General features: G+C 48.0%; 1 protein-coding gene across 6 annotated transcripts in view; it reads left to right on the forward strand.

Moving 5' to 3' along the window:
* The first annotated feature begins 18,928 nt into the window (after positions 1-18,928).
* MAMDC2 (MAM domain containing 2) overlaps positions 18,929-22,467 on the forward strand; it is an 81,267-nt gene continuing 77,728 nt past the window's right edge. For 4 of the 6 annotated variants that reach the window (XM_079996085.1, XM_079996088.1, XM_079996089.1 and 1 more), the window contains exons 1-2: positions 18,929-19,056; positions 19,176-19,295. In XM_079996085.1, coding sequence (XP_079852211.1) covers positions 19,023-19,056; positions 19,176-19,295 — 154 coding nt within the window. In that variant the 5' untranslated portion in view covers positions 18,929-19,022. The remainder of the gene's footprint in view (positions 19,057-19,175; positions 19,296-22,467) is intronic. The other 2 variants (XM_079996090.1, XM_079996084.1) reach the window with 2 other exon arrangements.

Here is a 22,467-nt window from a genome sequence, read left to right on the forward strand (position 1 = left end):
GCCCATCTGGCTGGGTTTCCCCAGCCACTCTGGGCAGCTTCCAAAAGAATATTAAAATACTGTGATACATCAAACATTAAAAGCTTCCCTAAACAGGGCTGCCTTCAGATGTCTTCTAAAAGTCTGGTAGTTGTTGTTCTCTTTGATATCTGGTGGGAGGGCATTCCACAGGGCGGGTGCCACTACCGAGAAGGCCCTCTGCCTGGTTCCCTGTAACTTGGCTTCTCGCAGTGAGGGAACCGCCAGAAGGCCCTCGGTGCTGGACCTCAGTGTCTGGGTAGAATGAAGGGGGTGGAGACGCTCCTTCAGGTATACTGGACCGAGGCCATTTAGGGCTTTAAAGGTCAGCACCAACACTTTGAATTGTGCTTGGAAATGAACTGGGAGCCAATGTAGGTCTTTCAAGACCGGTGTTATATGGTCTCGGCGGCCGCTCCCAGTCACCAGTCTGGCTGCTGCATTCTGGATTAGTTGTAGTTTCCGGGTCACCTTCAAAGGTAGCTCCACGTAGAGCACATTGCAGTAGTCCATAACACCCCTCCCCACCGAGATAAGGCGTTAGTTACAAGCGTAATGGTTTCCTTATATACAGCACTACATGTAATGGTTCAATTAGGCACAAAAGCATATCGGTTACATTTCACCTACTTCCATTAGACCAACAGTATTACATGTCCAACAACATAGTCCTTTAAATAAGTTGGGCGCTTGGAAACTCTGCCAGACCACTGGGGACTAGTACCCAGGTTCAGGGGGGGCGCGCCCAATTCTTGCTGAGGCTGTGGCGCGACCCTAGGTGGCGTTGAAACCAAGTCCCCTGGATCCGCTGCTGTGGGTGGAACATCCGCAAGTGGAGTTGGCGGAATGTCAGGCACGGCAGTGGTCTGAGTCTGTGGGAAGTCCAGCAGACTCTCTGAAGCGGCTTGGTTCGGCTCCACACCTGTAGTTTGTGAGAGAGGTGTAGGTGGAGCTTCACCATCTCTAAGTATATGTTCCATGGACTTCCTCTGGCAATGGCGGAATTCCTCTGATCGGGAGGAATTTACTCCATGGAAACAGGGTCTGGCCGCCACGGCGAAGGCGGAGATCCACTAAAAATCACAGGCGGGAGAAGCCTGTGAACCTGGGATTCGGCTGGCACCTTTTGTGCCTCCCCTACTTGCGGGGAGACCCGGTTTCGGGGATCCGGAGCGACGTGGGGTGAGCGGCGCGGTGCTTCGAATTGCGGAGTGAAGCCGCATTGCTGTTGCCGGAGAGCGCTGACTTTTTCCTGCGGACAATTCGATTTTAAACAACTACCCGTGAGTAGAACGGAAAATTGGATCTATAAATGTCTTAATTTGGCACCAAAACGGGAAGGTTTTAAACAGGAAGTCTGCCTTCCCCTTTTGTAAATAGATTGAAGCAAAGACGCTGCAAGCTAAGGTCTTGGAAAGTCTTCCGCAAAGGATTAAACTTCCATCGATTAAAACTATTAAACCCCCCTTGGAAGCAGGAGAAGAGGGGGGAAATTTTGGATCGCGCAAGCCTGCAGGAGAGAGTGTTGAAAATTAAATCAACACTGCTCTGAACCTGGAAAGGGTTCTGCCAGTAAGATTGACGTTTTGAAGTTCATTGGCTGTGAATAGAATGTATCTTGACAGTTAGCTAAATAAGAGAAATATATTGTTTCCATTGTCCTCTTCTGCGTTTAAAAAGGAGGAAAAGTAACTGAAAATTGAAACTATATTTACTGTTTGAACTGTGCTTAAAAGGATTGAAACAAATAGAAACTGTTTCCCTCTAGAGGGAGCTTTTGAAACTGTTATAAGAGCTGTGCTGGGGGAACCAGCTGCAAGATAAGAGACTGCGAGAATCAGGGATTGACCTTGGACTATTTGAGAATGTTGACAGAAGAAGCTTTAGTGATTGCATTATGCAAGATAAGTCACTCGTTGGAACAACTCCACAAGAAGACAGATGTCATGACTACTAAAATTGATAACTTGGGACAAAAAGTGACTAACTTGGGACAAAAAGTGACTATCAATACAGAAACTATTCAGGATCTGATACAGGAATCTACTTTGACAGGGCAAATTGTTGAGAAGGTGAAGGAGAAAGTTGCTGTTGTTGAACCTAAAGTAATACAAGTGGGAGTCCCAGCCTTACAGAGGCAAATTGAGGACTATAAGTTGAGGCCTTTTATGATTGATTTTAGAAAAAGTCAGATTTTGAGGATCGGAGCCCTGCCTGGACTGGAGAAGGAAAGTTGGACAGATCCCTTCATGCAGGGATTTACTGACCTTTGGGATTTGGACTTGGGTCAGGAGGAGATTGGAGCTGTGGGGGCCTTTGGATTTGGAGGAATTTTGAAACATGTCCTGAAATACCTTATGGATTTTAGATTTAACCATGGAGATTTGGTTGACCTGTCGAGAAGGAATAAAAGCATTGCTAGGTTGGAGCTTCCCCAAGATCTGCTCTTCAGTATCAAAGGAAGGAAAATAAGAACAAGATCAGTAGAAGACAAAGTAAAGTGCATGTATAAATATGAAGAAGACCTACAGAAGGGACTTGGAAAAGAGTTAAGAGCCTCGGACAGAAGATCACCAGGTTGATGGACTATTTGGAATTGACGAAAGACTGGCAGTATCCGAGACCAAGGAGAAGAGATGGTGGAAGAAGATTGGAAAAAGTTTTAAAGTTTATTTTCAGAAATAGAAATATTGTAAAATTACTGAGGGTTAGAAAAATGTTGGAATGAAATCTTATGGCTTTAGTTGAAATGTTATAAGGAGTTAAGCATAAATAAGCATTATAGTATTAATGGAAAATAAGGGTAAAAATAAGTTAAGATATTTATATGACAGAAAATAGAGAAAGATGGAAAGGAATTGCTGAAACAATTAATAGAAGTGGAATACAAAAAGGGAGGTGAGAGGAGGTTGATGAAACAAGGGTATGAAAGATAGACTGAAATGGTACAATGTATGTTTTTAAATTGTTTTTGTTTTGTTTTGTTTAGGTTAATGTTGTGTTTTGTATAATTTATATATTGTATTGTATTGTTTTTTCCTTTTCTTGTTTTTTTTTCTTTTTGTCTTTTTTCTTCTCTTTCCTTTTTGTAAGTTTTAAAAGTAATAAATATTATTTTTTTTAAAAAATAAGTATCTGTTCCAGAGCCACGAGTGCAGTTGGGGGCACCTCGGTAGTGTCCAAGTCCCCAACCCTACGCCTAAGCTGGTCTATATGCCAGCACCACAAATGTCCGTTTTCGAGTGCCACCTGGTACGAGCGAGGTCCAGTGACTCCCACTACTGTGGCTGGCACCCAAGGAATGTCCCCCACAAAGTTCCGAGCCTGGTTTCCTGGAACAAAGGACCGTGGCGCGTTGGCACAGCCCTGGGGTTCGGCCATGGCAAAGTCTGGGTGCAGCCGGTTGAGCGGGGACCTGAGGTGGCGGCCCATAAGCAGTTCGGCAGGACTCCGCCCTGTGGCCGCATGAGGGGTGACGTGTTGCATGAACAAGTATTCGGCGACCCGCTCTTGCCAGTCTCCCTGGTCCAGGCACGCCAGTGCCTCTTTTGCCGAGCGCACCATTCTCTCCACTTGCCCACTGATGGATGGATGAAATGGTGCCATTAGGGCATGGCGGATGCCCAGTCCCAAAAGGTACCGCTCAAAAGTGCCTGACGTGAACTGCGGTCCATTGTCGGAGATGAGGACATTAGGACACCCATGCATCGCAGAGGCCTCACAGCACCCAGATGACAGCCTCGGTAGTGGTGGAGGGAATCAGGGCCACCTCCAGCCATTTGGAATAGGCGTCCACCACTACCATAAAGGTCCGGCCGTGAAAGGGGCCAGCCAGATCGACGTGCACCCTCGACCAAGGTGTCTTGGGCGTCTCCCAGGTTTGTCCCTTAGCAGGCCTAGATTCTTGGCACGCTTGACAGATGGAAACCCAGGCAGTGATGGCATCGTCCATGTTAGGCCACCAGATGTAACACTGAGCCAACGCCTTCATTTTGACGATTCCTGGGTGGCCAATGCGCAGAGCCTCAAGGACACGTTGACGGAGTCTTTGGGGAATCACGACACGGTCTCCCCACAGCAGACAGCCGTGATGAGCCAAGAGTTCATGTTGTCTGGTTGCGAACGGCTGGAACTCCAATGCAAAAAGCCCTTGTGGCCACCCCCTCCATGCCCAGTTCAGCACATGGCTGTTGGTGCGATCCTGGGCAGATGCGGAGGCCACAGTGGCCGCCGAAATAAGCGCTGCTGGAAGATCCTCAATCAGGAGGAGCGATAGAGCAGGAGCCGGGTCTTCCACAAATGCTGGAAGAGGGCAATGGCTGAGGGCGTCAGCATGGCCCATCAATTTCCCCAGGCAATGGACAAGCCAGTAGTGGTAGGCAGCCAGGAAAACAGTCCATTGCCAGATGCGCGGCGAGAGGACCGGTAGAGTTGGTCAATCACCGGCAAGGAGGCCCAGGAGCGGCTTGTGGTCGGTGATGAGGTTGAAAGTTCTGCCGTAGAGGTATTCATGGAACCTCTTCACTCCAGCCACAAGTGCCTGTGCCTCCTTGGTGAGCTGGCTGTAATTCCGTTCAGTCGGAGATAGCGTCTTGGAAAAGTAGGCGAGCGATGCTTCTTTTCCATCTGGAAAATGGTGACTAAGGACAGCGCCAATGCCAAAAGGTGAGGCGTCGCAGGCAAGGACCAGCGGCCTGGCTTCACTATACTGTACCAGCACACTGTCCGATGAAAAGAAAGCCTTGACCGCGTTGAAGGCTGCCGTCTCCCGATGACCCCAGGACCAAGGTGTCTTCGTGCTGAGGAGTTGGTGAAGAGGCTCAGCCACCGTGACTTTGTGGGGCAGGAACATGTTATAAAAGTTCAGCAGTCCCTGGAACGCCTGTAACTCCGTCTTGTTCTTTGGGATGGGGGCCTGCTGGATAGCGCAGATCTTGGATGTGGTCGGGTGAAGGCCGGAGGCGTCGATAAGATAGCCCAGGAACTCCACCTGTGGAACGGCGATCTGGCACTTCTCTCTCTTTACCTTGAGCCCAGCCTCCTGGAACCTGGTCAGCCTGGCACAGAGGCACTCAAACAGCTGCTCGTGTGAGTCTGCGGACACCAAGACGCCGTCGAAATACAGCACCACGCCCGGAAGCCCTTGCAGGAGATGCTCCATAAGGCTTTGGAAGATGCCAGGAGCCTAAACTGCAACCGCTGGCAACGGAATGCCCCTCGGTGGGTGACAATCGTCTAGGCTTCAGCAGTGGCATCATCGACAGGCAGTTGTTGATAGGCTTGGGCAAGGTCCAGCTTAGCGAAGACCTTACCCTCACCCAGGGAATGCAGCAGGTGTTGAACAACAGGAACCGGGTAAGCGTGCTGCTGAAGTGCCTTGTTGATCGTGCACTTGTAGTCAGCGCAGATTCTCACCGACCCATCTGGCTTGACAGACGTGACGATGGGGCTTTCCCACTTGGCATGGTCAACCGGCTCCAAAACTCCTTGGGCGATCAGCTTGTCCAGTTGTTCGTCCACCTTAGTCTTGAGAGCAAAGGGAACCCGGCGTGGCTTTAGCTTGATGGGGGCAACTTGTGGATCAGGGCTAAAGGAGATGGGCATACCTGTATATTGACCCAAAGTGGCGTCCAAAACCTGTGTGGGCCAATCATGGGGCAGCATGAGCTGTCCACGCGTTGATCATGCTCCAAGCAATGCTGTCAGAGCTGCCTCCAGGTCCCAGCTCACAGAGGACCAACGCTAGGCTGTAGTTATGTACAAAAGTCTTTATTGAGATTCAGTCTCCATTTTAAAGCCGCAGCGTGCAGCTCTACGTCCCGACCTTAGACCGGCGAAGTCCTGTCTGAGTCTCCTCCCCCTCCACACCAGTTTAAGACTCTCGCTTTGCTCCACCTCTTCCTAAATTCCTTTCTCCTCTGGGCCCTCCTGCCCGCTAGGGTCTCATCCTTCCTGGACTCCTCTGACGCTGACCCTGACGATTCTTGCCCCTCCTTCCGGCGGGCTTTAGGACCTGGTTCCCTATCCGGGCTACCTTCTGTGCCGCTCGCCTGTACCTTTGAACTTGGCGCGCGCGCCCAGCCTGCAACTTTCCTCTTAACCGTTAACTCGCTCTCCGATGGAGGCGTGGTCCACCCTGACTCATCTTCTCTCGCTGGTGGTGCATATGTGGGCTCTGACACCTGGGACTCCTCCCCCCCACTACGCTCTGGTGGGGAAGCTGGTCCTGATTTGCAACTGCTGCTCTGGGAGTCCCCGCTGGCCCCTTGCTTCTGGGGTGTCCCCCTTGGGTCGCCCCTTGCCCTGCCCATCGGCGCCCCCTTCTGTGAATCTTCCGATTCGCTGGAGAGGCTCATGGAATCTATCGGGCTGCTGTCATATTCTCCTACGCTGCCCTCGGATTGCTCCCCCTCGCTTTCCATCTCCTCTCCTCCCTGCGCTCCCGCTGAGTCCCTGACAAATGCCTTTTGCTATGAAATCACCTTGCAATAATAAACTTTCGCCCATGCTCTTATGTGCAAACAACCACCACACTCCTTGGCAGCAAATTCCACTGTCAAACAGCTCTTACTGTCAGGAAGTTCTTCCTAATGTTTAGGTGGAATCTTCTTTCTTGTAGTTTGGATCCATTGCTCCGTGTCCGCTTCTCTGGAGTAGCAGAAAACAACATTTCTCCCTCCTCTATGTGACATCCTTTTATATATTTGAACATGGCTATCATATCACCCCTTAACCTCCTCTTCTCCAGGCTAAACATGCCCAGCTCCCTTAGCCGTTCCTCATAAGGCATCGTTTCCAGGCCTTTGACCATTTGGGTTGCCCTCCTCTGGACACGTTCCAGTTTGTCAGTGTCCTTCTTGAACTGTGGTGCCCAGAACTGGACACAGTACTCCAGGTGAGGTCTGACCAGAGCAGAATACAGTGGCACTATTACTTCCCTTGATCTAGATGCAATACTCCTATTGATGCAGCCCAGAATTGCATTGGCTTTTTTAGCTGCCGCGTCACACTGTTGGCTCATGTCAAGTTTGTGGTCAACCAAGACTCCTAGATCCTTTTCACATGTACTGCTGTCATGCCAGGTGTCACCCATCTTGTATTTGTGCCTCTCATTTTTTTTGCCCAAGTGCAATACTTTACATTTCTCCCTATTAAAATTCATCTTGTTTGTTTTGGCCCAGTTCTCTAATCTGTCAAGGTCGTTTTGAAGTGTGATCCTGTCCTCTGGGGTGTTAGCCACCCCTCCCAGTTTGGTGTCATCTGCAAATTTGATCAGGATGCCCTTGAGTCCATCATCCAAGTCGTAATTCAAATACAACATTAAAATATTGAAATATTAAAATGTAGCCTCATCGCAGGAGGAGAGGAAAGGAAAAAAGAAAGAGAGGGAGGGAATCAAACTGGCTCCAAGCCAAAGGCCAGGCGGAACAACTCTGTCTTACAGGCCCTGCGGAAAGAAATCAGATCCTGCAGGGCCCTGGTCTCATGAGCGTTCCACCAGGCCAGAGCCAGAGTTGAAAAGGCCCTGGCTCTGGTTGAAGCCAATCTAACTTCCTTAGGGCCCGGGACCACTAGGGTGTTGCTATTTATGGACCTTGAGGCTCTCCGTGGGGCATACCGGGAGAGGCAGTCCCGTAGGTACGAGGGTTCTAGGCCATGAAGGGCTTTAAAGGTCAAAAGCAGTACCTTAAATCTGACCCTGTACTCTACCAGGAGCCAGTGCAGTTTGAAAAGCACTGGGTGAATATGCTCCCATGGCAGAGACCCCCTGAGGAGCCTCGCTGCAGCATTCTGCACCCTCTGGAGTTTCTGGGTCAGCTTCAAGGGCAGCCCTGCGTAGAGCGAATTACAGTAGTCATGCCTGGAGATAACCGTCGCATGGATCACAGTGGCCAGGTCGGGGCGGGAAAGGTAAGGGACCAACTGCTTGATGCGGCGAAGGTGGAAAAATGTTGCCTTGGCTGTTGCTGTAACTTGCGCCTCCATGGAAAGGGAGGCGTCAAGGATTACACCCAAACTCTTAATGGAAGGCAATGGCACTAATTGGGCCCCCGCAAGAGAAGGGAGTTGGTCCCTCATCCCCATGCCATCCCGACCCAGCCATAGGACCTCTGTCTTCGAAGGATTTAGTTTCAATCGGCTCCCATGAAACCATCCAGCCACAGCTTCCAAGCATCTGGTCAGTGTGTTCGGGGCCGAGTCAGTTTGTTTTGTTTTTTTTTGTTTTTGGTTTTTTTTAAAGTTTTTATTAAGAGTTTTGTTAATACAATAGAGAAAAGACAGAATAAACAGATGATAGACAAAAAAAAACCAAACAAACATAAAATTTAACATCTTGTAGTACCCATCTTTTCTTCATCCTTTGGACTTCCTCACATCTCCCGCTCTTGCGTTCCACATTTATAAAATTTTAGCCAGCAACTTATCACCATGTTTCAATTCTTATTATACACATTTCCAATGTTTTGTCCCTAACTTTGAATATTTTTATCTAGATCTTAAAACCTAATTTTAACACAATATTTATTCAAAATTTATTTTTCTCATGAAGTTCACTCATTCTCATTGTCGTATCAACTAACTTTATGGGCCCTGAGTTCTGGCGAGGGAGCATGGCGGCTGCAGCAGCAGAAAAGAGCTCCTGAAGCCAGCCAGAGTAAAAAGCTCTGTCTGGCCGATTCCCGGGCTCCCAGGTCTGCTGCTGCCAACACTGCCAACGGAGAGGAATTGGGGGTGCCCGGGGCGTCTTTCAAAGGAGCCAAAACACCCCCCACGACCTTGATTGAGCCGGAAAGGCACCCGACCCCCCCCAACAGCCGAGAGGAGCTCCAAATCCAGGAAGACAGTGGAGCTAACGCAGAGAGGGAGAAAAAGAAAAGGGGGAAAGAAGAAGGGGGGAAAAAAGAAAGAAAGAAAAAGGAGCTCTAACTTTACCGCTGCTGCCCCCATCTCTGCCGACAAAGAAGAGGGGAGGTAGGTGAACACGGGAAGGCAAAAGACGCTGCAAAAAAACACGTGGCTGAGCCGACCGGAGCCTACCCCTCCATGCAAAGCCGCATGACAAAGGAGATCGCAGAAAGGAAGAAACTACCCCCTTCTTTTCTCCTTTTTTCTAAAAACAACAACAAACAAACAAAATCCTTTTTTTAACCCCTTCCTACCCCTCTCCCTCCCCCTTTTTTTTTAAAAAAGAATTTCTTTTTTATTCCCCCCCCATATACATACTTTTATCATTTTTCTTTTTAAAAGAGGGGCCACTGCTGCTGCAGCCACCCTTTATTTGAATCTTTATTTTTATTTCTATCTTTTCTACACACTATTTAAAGACACACTTTCCCACACACACACACCCTCAATTTAAACCTCATTTTATTTTCACCTCAAACTCCCCTCTTAAGAATTAAAATGGCAGTACCCAGAAAACAGCCCTGAACCATCACAGGCCATTCCCTGGGACTGCCACTTCGCCCCAGACTTTCCACTCTCTTTTACCTATCCTCTTTTACCTATACTTTACTCATTTTTATTTTCATTTTTAAATAAAAAGCTCTATCTATCTAAAGACAACCCCCCCTTTTTTTACCTTTAATTCTCATTTTTATCTTTTACCTGTACATTTTTAATTACTTTTTTACAAATAAAAAATAATAACAATAATTAGGGGGAAATATTATTATTTGTTGTTTTTTTTTTAAAAAAAAACCACACATTTCCCCCCCCTCTCTTTTTAAAGCCTGTTCTTTTCTATTTGTTGGCTTGTTCTTGAGGGGGGAATCTTTCGTCCCCAGCTACGACCACCACTCTCTTTTAAAACAAAAATTTCCTCTATATCACTGCTATTGTTATTGATACTCTCCCCCTCAACTCCCCCCTTTTATTTTTCTCTCCCTTTTTGCTCTCCCCTCTCTCTCTTCACCCCTCCTCATTTTTTCTCTTTATCCCACCTTTCATTTTCCATCCCCAATTTTATTTTCTATCCTTTTTATTTTTTAAAATCAACCCCCCCCCCTTTTTAGCCTGCCCGTCAGTTTGTTTTTGAGAGGGGAGCCCTTTCCCCCCCACCCCCTCTTTTAAAATAAGACTTTCCCCCATACCATTGCAGCAGCTCACCCTCCCTCCCTCCTCCCCTCTCCCCCTCTCTTTTCTTCTCCTTCCCTCCCCCACCCTTCCCCCTCCTCCTCTCATTTTCTCTCCCTCCTCCCTCTCTCCATCCCCCCCTTCCCCTAAAGGAAACACATACACACATTCATATCACCCTATCATAATTTGCCCCCTCATACTATAGCTAAAACTACTGCTGCAATCTAATACCTCTGATATTACTGTACTATCTCTCCTCTCTTTCAACTCTCTTTTTGTCTCTCTCTCTCTCTCTCTTCTCTCTTCTCTCTTACTCCAATCTCCCCTCTCCCCCCGCCTCCCCCCTTCTTCTCTCTTTCTTCTTCTTCTTCTTCCCTTTTCTCCCTCCACCCTTTACATATAGCCTATTTGTCTGTCTCCGTTTCTAAGCGCACTCCCAACCCCAATTTCCACCTTAACTGGACCCCAGTACCCCTTTGGGGTATATACAACCCCCTCCTAAACACATATTTCCCCTGGCCCCACGCCTCTAATCTCTTGCATCTCTACCTGCTAACCCCCCTCCCTTTATATGAACTGTCTGTCCGTTAGTCTACCCACCTCTGCTTACCTGCCCTCCCCCTCAGCCTCGGCGGCACCGCTGAGGCAACTACAGAAAACCCAAGAGAAGTTCTTAAAACAGAGGCTAGAAGTGACACAAATGACCGCCTAATCCAAACGCTCTGTAAAAGCCACCAGCCAACAAAGCCTGATCAGCTCAACAACCCAACAATACCCAGGAATCACCACTGGCACAACTCCTAACCACCACACGCCCTACCCCAAGTATCAGGGAGACTGAGATGACACCAACCAGGGAGATGGCAAACAATGCTAAGATGGTAACTCGCCTCCAAGATGATGACCACCCAATAACGAAACGAGATCTGAGGGAAATGGAAGCAAGAAAACACTGAAGGCCACAATGGCTCCCATGCAGGTACTAATCAACAATCTAACCTCCAAAGTGGAAGCTCTAGAGAACAAAAACCAAATGCAAGAAAAAATAATAGAGCAATACCGGGAGGAGAACGCACGTGTGAACAAGAAACTGGACGAACTGGTAAACCAAATGGAAGCAGAACACAGAGAGATGAAAATTAAGCAAGCCAACCTTGAAGATCGCAATAGACGCTGTAACATCCGCTTCCGCAACTTTCCTGAAAAAACAGAGGAGAAAAGCCCAGCAGACCTAATTATACGCTGGCTGAAAAACACAATCCCAAGCCTGAAACTTGAGGCAGATGACTTGGAGAGGGCTCACAGAGCCCTAAAACCTATGCCAAAACCCAGCACCCCCCCAAGAGACATCATTGTATGCTTCACACGCTACAAAAAGAAGGAAGAGATATGGCACCACCTCAGAAACTCAAGCAACCTTCGATATGGAGAAACCCCCATTCTGGCCCTACAGGACCTATCTCAGGATACCCTAAACCGGAGGAAAAGCCTGCGCCCATGCACCCAGCGTCTCCAACAAGCAGGGATCAAATACCGATGGGGCTTCCCCTTCCGCCTCATTGTAACAACCAATACAACACAACACATGGCTACCAACATACCTGAGGCCCTGCAACTACTAAAGAACCTTGAACTCGACCTCCCACCGGAATGGCAACCGACAAACCCACCAAGTGACAGCCCCAACCACGAGGAAACAACAGCAAACAACTGGACGACGGTACAGAGCAAAAAGAAACAACAGAAGTGGCAGAACAACGCAAACCAATACAGGCAAGCACAATGCTCGGAACCGTCCCGCCGGCCATACGACACAAGAAACCAGACCAAGATTAACCAAACCAATTCATCGCAGATGGACAACCCTACAACAACAACAACAACCGCAGCTGAATGAAGCAACCAGGAAAAAAACCCACAAACCGAAGGACTGGTGATTTCTCCCCCCCTTTCCCCCTCTCCCCCCCCAAAACATAGATTTAGTTAACACCATCAACATCCCCCCCAGCCCCGCACCCCCACAGAAACCCCCACCCCAACACCAGTCCAGACGACCTCAACCACATTCCCCATCACCCACACCTTCAACATCCTCATACTCCATACTAAGGAAAAACAACTCCAACCTTAAAAGCACAACCCACAATCAGGCTAAAATCTGATACCCAACCAGCACTATGGTGGCACCAGAGCGTACCAGCACCCACATCCCCACCCCAACACACCAACAATGTTGCTTATAACATTAGCAACATTGCTTACGAACCTTATACCTGACAGCGACGTTACAAAGTCACTTCACACTATCTCGCTGATCACCCCCTATCGCAGACAACAGGGGGGATGGCCTGTCCTTGAACATGGCCTTCCACACCAGCTGAGACCTAGGACCAACCGGCTAAATGCCAGATGGCCCAAAATACCCCAAACAAACACCTATATGACTACATATAGGAAACTCCCTACAACTTACCCCCTACTCTTTAACCCAAATCTCACTTTAATCCCACTAGCCCACCACACCCTAGGTCAGCGCAACCCCACTGGTTCTTTAAACAACACGAAGAGAGAGGCACAAGACAACCCGAACGGGTTGGCAGGGAATCGCCCCACATAATAGATAAGCAAGATGGCTAACCTAAAAGCAATTACATTAAATGTGAGGGGGCTGGGAAACCCCATCAAAAGAAAACGCATCACCTCATACATAAACACCATGAAACCACACATCACCTTCCTACAAGAAATACACAACCCACCCAAAGGCAGCAAACTCCTGAGCGACGCCCGCTTCAGTCAACAGTGGGTCGCACAAGGCTCAGGGAAAGCACGTGGTGTAGCCATAATACTCAGTAGAGACCTGATCTTCACTGCCACAACAGTCCTCAAGGACAAAAAAGGCAGATTCATTTTCGCTAAAGGGACACTAGACGGCAAAATCAAACTGACAATCGGCTCCATATATGCCCCAAACGTGAAACAATTAGAATTCTTCCAGAAGACACTAAACAAATTCCTCTCCTTCTCTGAAGGGGAAGCAATCCTAGGAGGGGACCTCAATCTAAATATGAAAGGTATATCCCTGAAAGATATCCACCCTACAACCCCATGGGCAACCTTCCTCCGAAGGAAACCCCCAACAACTAGGAACTCTTACAAGTTACTAAAAATGCTAAAAAACAGGGGTCTCTACGACATCTGGGGTGAGCAAAACCCGGGAGACATCAGCCATACATTCCAATCGGGACGCAATGATACAGTGTCCAGACTGGACAGCATTCTACTCACACAGGGTCTGATCCCCTCAGTAGAATCAACAAACATAGGTAACATTAAAATCACAGATCACGCCCCAGTAGAAGTCATCCTTAAAATAGGAGAAGGAACACAAACCACCCCATCATGGTCCTTCAGTCCCATCCTAACTACAAACAAACAAATTAGAGAGAGTCTCACAAAAACCCTCCAAAACTACTTCAAGGAAAACGATGTAAACAATATAACAACCCCCCTCCTATGGGACACAATGAAAGCGGTCACCAGAGGAGCTTGCATAAAAGAGAAAACATTCCTTAAAAAACAAACCTCCTCAAAAATTAGCAAAATAGAACAAGACATCACAGCCCTCTCATCACGCTACAAACAAATAGGATCTAAAAAACTCCTCAAACTTATAGAACAAAAAAGGAGAGAACTAGACTCCCTAGAAATTAACAAAACAATGATCAACATTCTATACTCTAAACAACGTTTCTACGAATATGGAGGGAAAAACTCCAGATTACTAGCAAATAGATGTAGGAAAAAAGCACTCAAAACAAGAATACACTGCATCACCAAAAAAGACGGCAACATAACATTCTCCCCCGAAGAAATAACCTCAGAATTTGCAGAATTCTACTCCAACCTATACACCTCCCATAACCCACCAGAGAAGGAAATCAGAACATTTCTAGCAGGACTGACCATGCCTACCCTAACTGATGAGGAACAGGAATTCATGGACAGCCCTATCACCCCAGAGGAAATAGATGCGGTCCTCAAAAACCTGAAACCACACAAAGCCCCAGGCCCAGATGGCTTCACAGCAGAATTCTATAGGAAATTCAAAGAACCCTTGATGCCCTACATGACCCGCCTATTCAACGACATCATAAAAGGGGGCCCCATCCCCAAAACCTGGACCCACTCCAAAATAGTCTCCATCCCAAAACCACTAAAAGACAGCCTCAAAGTAGAATCATACCGCCCAATCTCATTAATAAACCAGGACTACAAGATATTCACATCAATCTTGGCCAACTGCCTAAAAATCTTCCTACACAAGTTAATAGCCCCAGACCAGACTGGTTTTGTCCCTGGCCGCAATATAACAGACCCCATCAGGAAACTACTGAACCTGATCGAACACAGCAAGGCAACCAAACTCCTATTGACAATTATGTCCCTAGACATCCTCAAAGCCTTTGATTGCTTGGAGTGGAAATACATATTAGCAGTACTAACTAACATGAAATTTGGCCCCAACTTCCTACAAATCCTCAAACAAATATACTCCCAAGCCTCAGCAAAATGCAGAACTAACAATATGGAGTCTAATACTATAGCTATCCAAAGAGGCACGAAACAAGGATGCCCACTGTCTCCCTTCTTATTTATCCTGGCTCTGGAACCCTTAGCAATCCGCATCCGAGCAGCCACAGACATCAAGGGAGTGGAAATAAAAGGCAGAACGTATAAATTAGGGCTCTTTGCAGATGACCTAATGGTCACAACACCAGACCCCATAAGCACAGCAACCTCCCTAATCAGAGAACTCAACACATTTGCAGTGGTGTCGGGCCTACAGGTAAACTTCACAAAGTCAGAAGCTATGTGCTTCAACACCCCTCCTCACACCCAAAAAGAACTCACAAAGGTCACCAAAATAAAACTCTGCCACACCAAGTTCAGATACCTAGGGGTACAAATAACCAGAAACCTCAATAAATTGTACCTCCACAACTACAAGCCCCTGTGGCAACAAATTAACAAAGACCTAAAGAGATGGAATAACATGAATTTCACTCTCTCAGACAAAATAGCCATGATCAAAATGATCACACTCCCAAAACTAACCTACCTATTCCAAACCCTCCCAATCTGGATCCCCTCAACCCAACTTCGCAGTTGGCAGAGAAAACTACACTCTTTCATCTTCTCACATAAAAAACCAAGAATAAGCCCCAAATACCTGCACCTCCCCACCTCAGAAGGAGGATGGGGAATCCCCAACATAGAAGCATATTACAATGCCAACCAAATACGCCATATAATCCCATATATACTCAAAGATGAGACAAAACAATGGGTACACCTAGAGAGGGACACAATTGAAAACACCTGCACCACAACATACCCACTCCTCCCAAACAAACTAAAGAAAATTCCCACAACACTTAACAGGTACACACAGACCATGCTCAAAGCATGAAAAACACAAATAGGCAAACTATCCCCAACCCCATCCCCACTAATCCCCCGGCGTACCACCCATTATTCTACCATGCAGCACAAAACCTCCAGACAAAAACCTGGCGAACCAAAGGCTTATATCGCCTAATAGACTTTTATAAAAATAACAAACCCTTGTCAACACAAGAAATACAAGACAAACTAGAAGACACCCAAATGACCTGGTTAACACAACACCAACTACATGCCCTCTTAAACAACCCAACAGTAAAATCAGCAGCAACTAGGCCCCTGACAACCTTTGAAAACCTCCTCCTAACAACAAAGGGAAATGGTAAAGGGACGGTATCCGCAATATACAAAATACTACTCCAAAATCCCGCAAATCCCCTAGACACAATCAAAAAACAATGGGAGAATGACATAGGCTATGAGATTAACCCCACTCAATGGACCAGAATGTGGTCTAAACCCCCCTTTAAATCCATATCAACGAAAAGAAAAGAACTCACACTGAAACTCACCTACAGGTGGTACCTAACACCAAGGAAACTAGCGCTAATACACCCAGGAACCTCACCAAAATGCTGGAGAGGGTGCACCTCCTCAGGCACATACCTCCACATGTGGTGGGAGTGTCCCAAAATTCAACTATTCTGGACAACAGCCATACAAGAAATATGTAAAATAACTAAGCAAGTAATAGACATCACCCCAGAATTGGCCCTACTAAACATCTTCCAAGACAACAATGCCCATTTACACCACAAAGAACTCATAACCCACCTGCTCTCAGCAGCCAGAAACACCATAACCAGACACTGGAGAGACCTGTCAGGAGTAAGCATGGACCAATGGTACCAAATAGTATGGGAAACAGCCCTACTAGAAAAATTAACTAATAAACTGAAACTGACACGGGGACAAACAGAAGAAGACGCCTTCACCCCGGTATGGCTCCCCTTTATCACATACACAGCCCAACAGGACAATGACAATAATCCACCAACAGCATACAAATCAATATGGCTAACCTGATCCAAAACACCCACCCACCTCACTCACACACGAAAACAAAGATCACCACAGCCAATCACAAGCAAACAATCACACCCTAAGCCAACCCCAACCTCTCTCACCACCAAAGGAACACAATCGAACAACACAAGCAACGCTGACACCAAACTCTACATACATTAAACATAATAGAAACACCACCACCTGACCCCACCCCCATCCATCCTCCCTCTCCCCACCCCCCCTTTCTTTTTTCTTTCTGTTTTCTTCTCCCCTAATGCCTCAACAAATGAAACGGATTTGTAAAAACGTTACATGGAAGAAGAAGAAAAAAATAATAATGAGGCACTACACTTCTGTAAAACAAGAAAATCCTTAATAAAAAATATTTTTTTTAAAAAAAAACTAACTTTATGGGCCCTGTTATTTTCAAATCTCTCATCCTTCTTAACACTCATATAATTTACAATGTTTTTGCAGATAGTCCTTAAATTTCTTCCAATCCTCTTCCACGTCTTGCTCTCCCAGGTCTCGGATTCTGCCAGTCATTTCTGCAAGTTCCATATAGTCCATCAGTTGCATCTGCCATTCTTCCAGCGTGGGCAAATCTTGAGTTTTCCAATACTTAGCGACGAGTATCCTTGCTGCTGTTGTTGCATACATAAATAATGTTCGATCATTCTTTAACACCCTCTGGTCAACAATGCCCAAAAGGAAGGCCTCTGGTTTCTTGGGAAAGGTATACCTAAATACCTTTTTCAGCTCATTATATATCATTTCCCAGAAGGCCTTAACCTTAGGGCAGGTCCACCAGAGGTGGAAGAACGTTCCTTCAGTTTCCTTACATTTCCAACACTTATTGTCTGACAGGTGATATATTTTTGCTAGCTTGACTGGGGTCAAGTACCACCTATATATCATTTTCATAATATTTTCTTTCAAGGCATTACATGCCGTAAACTTCATACCGGTGGTCCATAACTTTTCCCAGTCAGCAAACATAATATTATGCCCAATATCCTGTGCCCACTTTATCATAGCTGATTTAACCATTTCATCCTGTGTATTCCACCTCAGCAGCAAGTTATACATTCTTGAAAGTAATTTAGTCTTAGGTTCTAACAGTTCTGTTTCCAATTTCGATTTTCCCACCTGGAATCCTAACTTTTTGTCCAATTTAAAAGCCTCTTTACGGGGCCGAGTCAGTTTGGATGGCTTTGGCGCGTACTGGTTGCGGAGCTTCTCTTGAATCGTGTCCCATGGCGCTGCCTGGACTGCTTGAGGCGTAACCAATGCTTGGGCCGTCTCGACCACCTTGTGCCCACAGAGGCTGAGGAATAGGCCTCGCTTCCGCTCCTGTGATACTTCTGTCAGCTCGTTGGCTTGGAGGTAGCAGTCGAACCGAGCGAGGTAGGAGTCCCATGATTCAGAGGCTGGCGCAAATGGCAGGAGAGGCACAAGTGAAGCCATGATTCCGATGCCGGTGTGAAGGGCGATGGCTGGAAGACAGTACTCTAGCCAGAACAGTCAACTCCAAATTGGTTCTGTTCAGTGATTTCGCTCAATGATTCAGCCAGTGATTCAGCTCAGTTCAGAGGATGGCCACATCTGGCTGTGCTCTGATGTCCATCCATCCCATCCTCATCGCCAGTGTTAACTTGTGGGTGAACATATCAGACGACACAGCGATTCTTCAAACAGCTCTTGTTTATTCACAGGCCAGAACTGAACTGAACTGAAGGGTTCAGCCAGCCTGCTTCTATAGAGCTCCACCACAACGCAACAGTAACCATTTTCTGTAACTATCCAATCACTGAACGCCACTTTCAATCCCTTATTTGCATATGTGGACCTGAGTGAAAACTATCTACAGTATCCCCCTGCTGGCCCAGGGTGAGAACTTCAGTACATAGCAGACTCTGCAAAGGTTGAAAAGAAAGGCATGAAACCGAGATGATGCTCTCGAACAAGCGGCCCCATGAAGTGGCGTGGAAGGCCCCCCCTCCCCGCAGGCCAAGCCGGGCTGCAAGTCCTCCGAGCCCCCGCCCGCCCGGGCTGTGGCGTTTCCTCCGGGAAGTGCTGCCATTCCCAGCCCCGCGTCGACCCCACACTTCTGGGGCACTGGCGGGGGGCGGGGGGCGTGCTGGACAGGCAGCTGGACTCCGGCCCGGGGCTGCGCAGCCCCCAGGGAGACCTGGGCAGGGCCTCCGTCCCTGGGCGGGCGCCTCGCCGCCGGCCGGGCAGCAGCAGCTGCTGGGCTGGCGGGCCGCCTTCCTCCTCCCGCCGCCGCCGCCGAGCCAAGCTCAGCCCTCTTCCCTCCTCCGCCCCCTCCAGCCCGCCCGCCCGCCCGCCGGCCTTTTAACGCCGCTTCCCCTCGGCGCCTCGGGGCGGGCCAGCCTTTCCTCGCCGCCGCCGCCGCCGCCGCCGCGCCTCTCCTTCCTCCGAGGGACGCGATGCTGCTGCTGCTGGGTCTCCTCGCGGTGCAAGGTAAGCAGGTGCGAGAGAGCCGGCCCGGCCGCCGCCGCCGCCGCCGCTCTCTCCCGGGCCGCGCTGGGGCTCCTCCGGGCTCCTCCCGCCGACTGAGCGCGCTCGCTTTGTCCCCGCAGCCTTGCGCGTCTCCGGAGCCCTGCGCCTCCCGCCCGCCGGCTCGTGCGCCTTCGACGGCGGCAGCGCCTGTGGCTACGCGTCCGAGCCGGCGACCCTGCCGTGGACCCTGAGCGGGGAAGGTAAGGAGATGCTCCCGGTTCCCGCTCTGCCTCTCCGGCTCAAAGATGGCAGAGGAAGGGACCGACCTCTCGCTTCTTCCCCCTTGCGAAGCCTCCCAGAAGAGAGAGACGTCTGCTCGAAGCCGGGGAGAAAGCCGCCCCAAGGCGCCTCAGGGACCCCCTGGCAGCTTCCCCGGGGAAAACCCCATCAGCTCTGCTTAAGCCATACAAGAAGAGCGCAGACTAGATCCCATCCAAGGGCTAAGCTAACGAAAATGCTTTGGGAACTAGTCTGCTGTCAGGCAGCTGCAGGTTTAAAAAGTTTAAAGAAAGTTTTCAAAAGCCCTCTTTAGCTGTTCAGTACAAAACACATGAAGGAGCACCCAAGCCTGCTCCAGGGGGCTCGGCCTCCAGACACTGACATACATGGTTTTTTTTTGGGGGGGGAGTATTAATATTTTGCTGAAATAATTTGAATTACCTATAAAGAAGTAAAGTGATGCAGAAAAAAGAGAAAAAGGGGGAAAGTGTAGATTCATGTCAGCTGTGCTGCATCATTTGGAAAGGGAGACTAGTGCATGTGCAGATGCACATAAGTGGGGGTTCCTTCAGCTGGGAGGGAAAGGTTACTGTGTGCACACTGGCATCTAGCTAATGCTTTTTTAGAAGTCCCTTTCAAATGTCTGAAAAGGGTGAAAATGCTTTGCAGAATAAAAAATTATTTATGACATACATACACACAAAGTGAAACCAACAAAACATCCTAAAATCCAAACAGAGAAAAATAAAAGCAGCAGAAAAAATACCACCAGAATGTATACCCAAAACCAGCAATTTGTCACCTTGTTTCCAATCTTATTATACACATTTTCAATAACTTGTCCCTAACTTTGAATATAATCTAAATCTTAAATACCTAATTTTGACATATTATTTGTTCAAAATTTATTATTCTGATAGAATCCACTCATTCTCATACTCTTTTCGACTAACTTTATGGTGCCCTGTTGTTTTCAAATCTCTCATCCTTCTTAACATTCATATAGTTTACAGTGTCTTTGTAAATAGTCCTTAAATTTCTTCCAATCCTCCTCCACTGCTTCTTCTCCCAGGTCTCGGATTCTGCCAGTCATTTCTGCCAGCTCCATGTAGTCCATCAGTTGCATCTGCCATTCTTCCAGCGTGGGCAAATCTTGAGTTTTCCAATGTTTCGCTACATCATCATCATCATTATTATTATTATTATTATTATTATTATTATTACATAACAACCTAGCATCCAAAAAGGATGAGAAGCAATTGTCTGGGGTGGGGGGAACCATTTTGTTGAAAACATTCCATGAGATCTAAAGCTTTTAACTTTCTACAGTGGTACCTCAGGTTAAGAACTTAATTAGTTCTGGAGGTCCATTCTTAACCTGAAACTGTTCTTAACCTCAGGTAACACTTTTGCTAATGGGGCCTCCTGCTGCCACCGCACAATTTCTGTTTTCATCCTGAAGCAAAGTTCTTAACCCGAGGTACTATTTCTGGGTTAGCGGAGTCTGTAACCTGAAGCGTCTGTAATCCGAGGTACCACTGTATTTGAAAGTGTTATGCAACCTGACTGCTACAAAAGTGTTGTTGTCTGCTGTGGAGGGACAAGTTGGTGGTGAAGTTTGGGCTGTTTGGCAGAACCAGTGGGAAAACCAAGTTGGCTCTGTCAGCGCATCCACATGGCCCTGGCTCCTCCTCCTCAGTACCATCCAGGTAGGCCAGGTGTGGGGAGCCTCTGGCCCTTCAAATGTTGCAGAGGTACCCTTCCTAGTATCCCTGGCCACTGGCTATGCTTCCTGGGGCTGATGAGAGATGCAATTCCGCAAGCTCTGGAGGGCTAAAGGTTCCCCACACCTGAGGCAAGCTATGGCAACGCCAGGGTCAGAAGAGTGTGCCCCACCACACTGGCCGCTACTGCTCTTCTGTGGGCAGCCCCCCACCAAGCATGTCAGGGGCTCCATAGCCTCTAATGCTTGAGAAGATGCAGAATCCTTTTCAACCCGAGAGCCATATTCCCCCCGGAATGGGCAACGATTTGGGGGCCACATGGCAGTGGTGGGCTGAGGCAGAGGGACAGGAAGCATCAATCTTACCTTTCTGTGGTAAGTGAGTTCCTATATGTAATTATTGCAGCCTTTTTTAACTTCTTCCAGCAAAGAAGCTCTTTGACGCCTAGTCTCACCCTACTCTCTCCGCGCAAAAGCCTTCTGCTCAAGGAGGGCGTAGGCAGCGGAGGACCCCTACTCTCCCCGCTGGTCCCCGGCAAGGAGTCATGGGACCGCCTCGCCGCTTCCCCCATCTGCCCCCCTTCTCCACTGGTGCTACGCTGATTCTCTTCCCCAGAAGATGGGCTGCCTCTCCCAATCCCGGGACGCTCTCTGGGACCCCTCTGGATTTTGCTCTCTCCCTCCGGCACTGATGGCAGTTCCCTGACAGGTCTCCTTGCCTCAAAAAGCAGCTCTCCAGTGAGGCATGGCAGCAACATGCGGAACACTTCTGTTTAGAGAAAAGTGAGTAAGAGAAGACATGATAGAGGTGAATGAATTGCGCGGTAAGATGAAAGTGCTCTCTCTGTCTCTCATAATACTGGAACGTGGGGACACCAAGAAGGCTGAATGTTGGAAGTATCAGGACAAAGAAAGTGTTTAGCATGTAGCTGGACTATAGAATTCACTCGCACAAGAGGTGGTGATGGCCAGCAGCTTGAATGGCTATAAACGATTAGACAAATCCGTGGAGGATAAGGCTGTAAGTGGCTGCTCCACTTTTGGAGGCAGTGTGATCTCCATAGACCAGGTTCCGGGAGTTGCACTCAGGTTCCTGCTTGCAGGCCTCCCATCAGCATGTGGTTGGTCACTGCACACCGAGTGCTGGACTACATGGGCCACTGGCCTGATCCATATAGACCACTAAGCATTAGCAAGTAGTGTAGCGGTGTAAACAATAAAATTGCAAAAAAGAAGACAGGTAAAAACAGTTTTCCAAAAGACATTTGGTGCCTCCTTGAGTCAACTCATCCTTCTGGGAAAGCCTGTAGAAATAGGAGAGTTGTGTTTCCTATTAATCTCTCAGTAGTATGCAACCATGTCAGAAGCACAGAATCTATACCAGTTACCGTATTGGCCCGAATATAAGCTGCACCCACAACTAAGCCGCA

Source organism: Podarcis cretensis, assembly GCF_951804945.1.
Source record: "Podarcis cretensis genome assembly, chromosome: 11".
NCBI classification, from domain to species: domain Eukaryota; kingdom Metazoa; phylum Chordata; class Lepidosauria; order Squamata; family Lacertidae; genus Podarcis; species Podarcis cretensis.